Raw genomic sequence first — 8,068 nt, forward strand, 5'->3', positions numbered from 1 at the left:
AAAAAAAGGTTGGATATTAACACAGCAAAACGGTTGTCAATTCTAGATGCATAACACATAGGCACCACCCCCCGCCGGTAGCCCCGCCTAGAAATCTGGTACTAACTTCCATTTTGTCCTCTGGGTCTGTTTCTACCTCCAGCCCCGGCGCTGAGCCCACCTCAGGGCACTTCCGCACCCACGCGGGAGGAAACTAGAAATTCTCCACCTGGGAGACCGCAATGTGGCGGAGGCCCGAGCTCTGCAGCCCCACCCGGGTCGACGTGGGAAGCGGAAGTGACGTCAGCGGCGCGCCGTCGTCTCTGCCACGCTAACTCCACGCGCCGCTGTTCCACTTCTTGGTGGTGTTGGGTAAACCACGTATTTCGGGAGTTCCGCGTGAATGGGCCGGCTTGGGCGTGAAGGGGTGGTGTTGGAGGACGGGCGTGGCCCAGGCTGCCTAGAGGCTTCCTCAGAGAGGCCGGGGCCGCGGGCCCTCTCAGCGCGGCCAGGTCGGAGAAGCCGCTCGGGCCTTCGTCTCCCTCAGGAGCCGAGTCGGGGAGTGTTGTTATACTTCGTCCGCGGGGTGTTTTCATACAGTGTGCCCCCCTCTTCAAAAGTCCTCGAAGCAATTTTTGTGAATTTTTTTCCAGAAGGAAAAGAATCTCCTCCGTTCAAGTCATGCTGACTCGATCCCCAGGGTCCACCCGCCTCAGACCTGGAGATCCAGGTGCGTTCCGGTGAACGGTGAGTGAGAGTTGGTTCCAGAAGGCCTCTTCTTTTCTTATGAATGTTTCATCCGAGTATTTGTGCGTCTTGTTTTATTTTTGACCATTCCTTTCAGGTAGAAATATGAAGATACTTTCTTAGGTGTCTAGGACGTGCATGTAGTTCTGTATGTGAATATAAACGTTTGTACACCGTTAAGTCTTCCTACTGAAGAATTCTAAGAATACTCAGCCACTCTCTTCATCTCAAGTTCCTAGGCCTGTACATCCCCATACGGCTTAAAAACAAGCAGTCTCCAGGAAGGAGTGGAGGCTTTATGACTCTAGTCCTAGAGTAGTTGAGTTTACCACTAACAGGATTGTTGGACCAAATGTATTTTTCCCCATATTTCTCTTTCCAAAGATCTTAAACATACTGGTAATTTGAGCACTCAACACATATTGTAGTAGGTTCACCCATTTTTACCACTTTGAATGTTTGCTCTCTCCCCTGATAGATAAAATACTTTTTGCAGTGGATTATTTGATAGTAAATTGAAAATAAGTAGACATGAGATTTGACCTTGAAATGCTTGCTAATCCATTTCCTAAACATACAGACATTGTCCTACTAAATGTAAAATGCTATTATTTCAAACAGGAAAATGAGAAACAATACCGTCATGTAATGTAATATTTACTTAAAAAAATTTTTTTTTCCACATTGTTTTAAAATAAGCTTTTGGGTGTTTTTGGATCTAAGATCCATTCAAGGATTCTTTTTTTTTTTTTTTCCCCTTTTGTGTCTTTTTTCGTGACCAGCAACGGGATCACAACCCTCGGTGTCACGCCTGCACCTCACTCAACCAGTGAGCAGATCGGTCTCTATATGGGATCCAAACCCTCGGCGGGAGCACCGCTGTGCTCCCAAGCGCTGCACTCTACCGAGTGCGCCACCGGGCCGGCCCTCCATTCAAGGATTCTATGCTGTATTTGTTTACCTATTCAGTCTCTTTGAAACACGTGTATGTAGCACTTTTTTCTCCATTATGTTGAATTTTTTGCAGAGCTACACATTCTTTTAGAAACTCCAACATTATTCTGTTATTTTGATTGTGTTCTGATGGTGTGTTTTAATAATTCCTCCATTTCTTGTGTTTCCTGTAAGCTGATAATTGTGTCTAGAGCAGAGGTTGACAAACGTTTTGACTGAAAAGGGCCAGATAGAAAGAACTTTGCTGTCTTGGCCATAAGGTCCGGAATTAATCAGGTCTGTCTTTGTAGTGGGCAAGCAGTCACAGAGTGTAGTAAATAGATGGGCATGGCTTTGTCCTCATAAAACCACATTTACAAAAACAGGTCTGTAGGGCTGCCCATTTCTCAGCTGGTTAGAACACAGCCTTGTAACACCAAGGTCAAGGGTTCAGATCCCCATACTGGCCAGCCCCCCCCCCCCAAAAAAAAACCTTTGTAGAGTAACCCTACAAAGTAAGGTCTATTATATGTATTTTTATTAGTATTTATATATTAGCATTCTCAGAAAGCAGGCTCTGAACAATAAAATGATATGCCCAAAGTCCCAGGCAAGGATGTGGTTAGGCCAAGAACCTTAAAACTCCAATCTCTCATTCAATTCTCTTCATACTATAAGAATCTGTATCTGTTTTTTACATAGGAAATTTTCTGCATCTGGTGCCAAAACATTAGGGGGAAAAAATTGTAATAAAAATAAAGGCATATACAACAACTCATTTGAACTTTAGAATAAACCACTGGCATACCTGGAGTATTCAATGCTGCAAAGTCAGAATTCTGCAACTGGCAAGTAGATCTACTCCTAGATGGGAGACAAAAATCTCTGTACGTAGGTCTCTATATTCCAATGAGAAATACTGCCGTTTTCCCTACTGGCAAACAATATTCTGAAAGCCTGAGATGACTACTTCAAGGAGATTTCACTCCTTACTTCCTATTATAATTTATGTTTCGGAAGGAAGTTTATAAGTTTTATATAAAAATCACATTTTCTATTTCCCACAACAGTTAAACAAACAAACAAAAAAGTAGTAGTTATTTAATGGAGAAGTAATACTTTTGTTTCAAGATTTCAGGCAGAGTTTCTATGTTAGAGTGAAGATAAAAATAATTGAGAACTGTCCGGGTCTGGGTGTAAGGCCTAGCTCTTTTGGTTAATAGCTGTGTGATTTGAGGCTAGTTCACAAACCTCTCTAAGCTTCCGTTTCTTCATCCTTAAAGAGACTGAAATAATCACCATCATTATCTATCTCAAACACTGGTTAGAAGAATTAAATGAGATATACAAATATACACAGCACAGTTCTTAGTATAAAGTAGACAAGAAATATTTGTTGGGCCTGAATTTGATCCAATAATAAAGTCACCAGATAAAAAGGACCGTGCAGTAAACTTGCATGAGTAAGCAGGGTCAAGGGGAATACTGGGTATTCTTGGTTTAATTTTTGTTTTCTGTTATTTGATATGTATACAGAAAAAACAGGTATTTTACTTCCTATTAGCTCTGCTATTTGGAAGATAACAGCAAATGTGTGGTGACAAACAGCAACTGATACTTGGCCTCTGAGTTAGAAGGCAGTAGAGACAGATGGGGACCATGGCTAACAGGACAGAACACATCCAGGTAAACAGGACAACCTTTGGCTGTGGCTAATTTTTGACATAATGCAAAGTATTCTGACTTTTTAGAAAAATGAAAGTGTGTTTTTACATTTTGGTTAGCATCAAATAGTTCTTTAAAAACAAAGTGTAAGACAACCAACTGAGTGTGATTCAAGCTGTTTAAGAACCATATACAGCCAAGATGGCCAATTTAAAAACCACTCTAAAAGACCAAAAAAAGAAAGAAAAAGGGCCGAATCTAAGTGGTCAATTCAGCACAAACTAATCATCTGGCTCTCTGACATTATCCCTTATAGAGAATCATAATGGTGAGAGTCATACATTTCAGGCATTGGGCTAAGCCGTTTACATGAATGAAGCGTGTTCGGTGATTACAGAACAATGATTCCTGTGTTATTATGACAATTATGGTAATTATCATAGAGTCGTAATTAATGATCATCTCTGATCCACACAAGTTTGTGAGATGCAACTTTTTCTTCCTATCTAACACAAAAAGAAAAATGTGCAGAGGTGTAAATTAATTTGCCCAAGAAGACCCAGTAAGTAATGGCTGGTGTCTGGATGACAATATCAATCTACTGACCCCAAGTACCGAACTCCTTCCACCAGACCAAATGTGTTTGACCACCATATCATAAGCACCTATTGAATCCACAGGAATCCATAAAAACCACAATAAGATTTGGTCCCATCCTTAGAAAAATGTATAATCCCACCAATACAAAAAAACTGGAAATCATCAAAAGACATACAAGAGCACATTCCAAATCAGATGCAGAAACAATTAGGGCAGAAACCAGCAATTGGTGAAATTGAAAAAAAGCTTGGAACTTCTTTCAGGGTATTGTCATTGTGATGAGATTAGAGGTTCTAAGGTCCAGCATTAATCTCATTCATGCATATATGACCTTTGGCGCCATTCAACTTATTGACCGACTGATTATTTACTCAGTATTTTTCCAGGAAATGATTTTTCTTTTAAAGTTAAAGAAGGTGCAGAGAAATTAAGTAACGCAACCACATCAAAAACAAGTTAATGATGAAGCCAAGACTTGCACCCAGTCCAGACTTCTTTCCTTTCAATTTGAGGGGTCTCTAAAATCTTTTACTCTCTCTCTCCATCAAACATAGGTGATACCCATCAAATGCATTATGATCAGAAGACAGCAAATGGAGCTGTACGTGCAGTTCCAGGTGCAGAAGCTCCATCTCTTTATGCAAGGGCAAGACAGAGTTTTCCATTTCGCCTTTCAAAATAGATTATTATTTCTTTTTTTGTTGTAATTTTTTGTTTGTTTTTGGCAGCTGGCCAGTGTGGGCATCCAAACCCTTAACCTTAGTGTTACAACACCATGTTCTAACCAACTGAGCAAACTGGCCAACCCCCAGTTCTGTATGTTTTTTCTATTTCTGTGCAGAATGTTATTGATATTTTGGTAGGAATTGCATTGAATCTATAGATCAGTTTGGGCAGTATGATCATTTTGGTTAGAGCACGGCCTTGTAACACCCCTCCCCTGGATCCCTTGGATATCTCAGGAGCCCTTGGGATTGATTGAACAAAAATGGGAGTTTGTGGGCTGTAGTAATGGCACTACTAACCATTATAAGTGATGGAGCTCAGGGGAATGTTGCTGTTTTTCATCCCTTAAACATGATGTCCCTAGTAAAGGACAGGACACCAGAAACAGCACACTTGGCCAAACTTCAGACAGTCATCTTCTGCGCTGGATGTGGTGGCCAACAAATTGTCGCATCTTCACATTTATTATAAACTACTGAACCATTGCCTAATAATTTTCTGCTTCAGGTAAAACAAGAACAAAAGAAAAAACAAAAATCCTCTGGGAATCTCTTGCAGTACAGATAGCAAAATATAAATCAAAATCCCACATGCCTCTATGTATACTACAGCCACAATACAGGACCTTAAGGGAACACTCCTTATTCCATTCAGAAAACCCCAAATCAAACTGAGTTTTAAAAAAAGTACAGAAACACAAATGACATTTCTGGAAGTCCAGAGATAGGATGGGCTGCAGTCCCCAGCTCTTTCTGTCTCTCTTCCAGGCCTTCTTGTGCACTAGCTCCATCCTCAGTTGTATTAGCTTGCTTTTGCTGCATAACAAATACCACAGGCTAGAGGTGTAAACAGCAGACATCTGTTGTCGTACAGACAGACACAGAATTACAAAGCAAAAGTTAAATAAGACTCATAAAATGTCTCCCCACATTTCAACATAAACCAAAACACTGTATTTTTAAAAGTATATTTGAGTATTCTTACCATGAAACAAATCTAATCACCTCTTCAAGGTTCCACCTTTCAATTACCATAATAAGACTTCCCACCCTCTTAACACTGTTACAGTGGGGAACCAAGCCCCCAACACATTAAACTTCTGGGGGGGCACAATTCAATCCACAATATGTGGTATCAGTTTTAATGTCTCCTTCCTCAATTCTGATTGTATTTATTTGTGTTTTCTATCTTTTCAAAATACCAACTTGTTTTGTCTATCATTTGTACCTTTTCTTGGTCTCTGTTTCATTTAGTTCTGCTCTGATCTTTATTATTTTTTCCATCTATGAATTTATACGATTGGATTGTTCTTGTTTTTGTAGTTCCTTGAGGTGCAGCATTAGGTGGTTTATTTGAAATCTTTCTGCATTTTTGATGTAAGCTATAAACTTCCCTCTTAGTAGTGCTTTTGCAGTATCCCATAAGTTTTGGTGTGCTGTATTTCTGTTTTCATTTGTTCCTATCATAGTTCCAGACATTAGTTGTGATAACTAATACACACTTTTTCACTTTTTGAAATATGCAGTGCTGGGCTCTTAGATGAGGCATTTAATAGAACTTTGATGTTCCTGACAGGTGCCAGATAATGGTTCAATTAGAGCCATAATGGTCTCCTCATACAGCTCCTGTTCAATTCCACTAAAACAAATAGACCTGTAAATGTATTATCTTGCCCCAACTGTTAACCTCTTTGTATAAATTTTTTCATCTTACCCTCATGCCAGAGGGGAAAAGGTCAAGTCAAGGGTATATATTCTCCTGGGACTCATTAACCTTAGGTGTTCCACATGCCAGGCAGGCACTCATATGAGACCTATTTGAACCTAACTTTTATCAAAAAACTAAAACAAAACCCTGTCCCTTGTAGCTGCACACAATTCTATTGAGTGCTGGTCTTACTAATATTGTCCTGGTACTTTCACTGGTTTATAATCTAGAGACCCACATCAACCTGAGATGGTTCATCAGAAAGGATACCCAAGTCCCAACCCCCAGATGACTTCAACCTAGCCCATAATCTCATGGTTGGAGATGACATTCTGCCAACCAAAGAATTCATGGTTGGAGTTGTCTTCTCTCTTGTGTCAGAGAGAACTATATGCCTTATACTGAAACCTTCACCAGCCTATGCCTATGATCCAGGTATACTCCTTTCTTTCTGCTGAAACATAGCCTCCTATACTCTGTGTCTAAGGGAAATCTGATAGAGGTTACTAAAATTAATGGGAAGTATTGCTTTCCCCAGGAGACATCTTCCTGTCAGTCAACCCCTTGACTCCCTGGAGGACCATCCACTTCCTGAAGCCTTTTCCCACCACCTCATTACATCTCTGACCAGGAACACCACAACCACTCTTCCCTTGGTTAAATGCAGTGCCTCATTCTGCAGGTAGATTTTCTTCTCAATAATGGAAACTTTGAGGTCTTTTATGGCCTGAATTCACAGGCACTACACCATATATACACATACATTTTTTTTTTTTTTTTTTGGCAGCTGGCCGGTATGGGGATCTGAACCTTTAACCTTGGTATTATGAGGCCATTTTCTGACCAACTGAGTTATCTGGCCACTTCCATATATGTTATATATTTTTCTCTGTCTACTCCCACACGTTTTCCCTAATGAAACCATACCTTAGTGTGCAGTGTTTACACTGGGGATGCTTATAGTTCTTTATGCACTGGCTGCCTCCACCTTTCCATCAACTAAGGATGCCTCACAAAATAAACATTATTTATTCCTATTTTAATAGGACTAGCCATAAACACAGGAGCCACAGCATTGGCACCAGTACAACAGACTTTGTCAAACAAAATCAAATCATAACAGCCAATTAACATCTTTTGGTGGTCTTCTCAAAGCATACCTAACTGCTGTAGGAAACATCATCTGTTATGTAACACTGTCAAGTCTCTGTTCAGTACAGAATGGATAACTGACTGGATCTCGACAAAATGCTAGCTAGGGAAGGAGGGTTTTGTGCCTTTCAGGGGCTCTCCTGCTGTACGTACCTAGACAGGTAGAGGCAAAACTATGAGGTTAGGCCAAGAAGTAGAGTGCTTTCATGACATAGCTAGTATCTTCCAAAAGAGTCCCTTAAACTCAGAGATGCTGGAACTATCTTCTTGACTGTTGATCACATAGGTCCCTGGTTATGGACTGGGTTCTAATCCTTCTTCATATGGCTAATAGGACTCTTACTAGTTGTCAGTGTTTACCTTAGGTGGCTAAGTCAATCTGTCTCACTCAATTTTAACATCACAACAACCCAAGTGACAGTGTTTTCCATTCCAGTTAGTATTGTTAAAGATATCGGGACATTGCAGAGTGGTTTGTGTTGTTCATTTTTAAAAACTCATATTTTCGGGCCGGCCCGGTGGCGCACTGCTACAGTGCACCGCTTGGGAGCGTGGTGGC

The 8,068-nt window shown here is 40.6% G+C and overlaps 1 protein-coding gene across 3 annotated transcripts in view; it reads left to right on the forward strand.

Moving 5' to 3' along the window:
• Positions 1–8,068, forward strand: part of LOC103593270 (zinc finger protein 266-like) — a 35,564-nt gene that overhangs the window by 15,499 nt on the left and 11,997 nt on the right. The window contains exons 2-3 of one of the 3 annotated variants that reach the window (XM_008576223.1): positions 143–341; positions 633–709. In XM_008576223.1, the coding sequence (XP_008574445.1) occupies positions 661–709 (49 nt within the window). In that variant the 5' untranslated portion in view covers positions 143–341; positions 633–660. Of the gene's footprint in view, positions 1–142; positions 342–632; positions 727–8,068 lie in introns of those variants that run through there. The other 2 variants (XM_008576226.1, XM_008576225.1) reach the window with 2 other exon arrangements.

This window comes from Galeopterus variegatus, unplaced genomic scaffold (assembly GCF_000696425.1).
Source record: "Galeopterus variegatus unplaced genomic scaffold, G_variegatus-3.0.2 Scaffold1313, whole genome shotgun sequence".
Taxonomy (NCBI): Eukaryota; Metazoa; Chordata; class Mammalia; order Dermoptera; family Cynocephalidae; genus Galeopterus; species Galeopterus variegatus.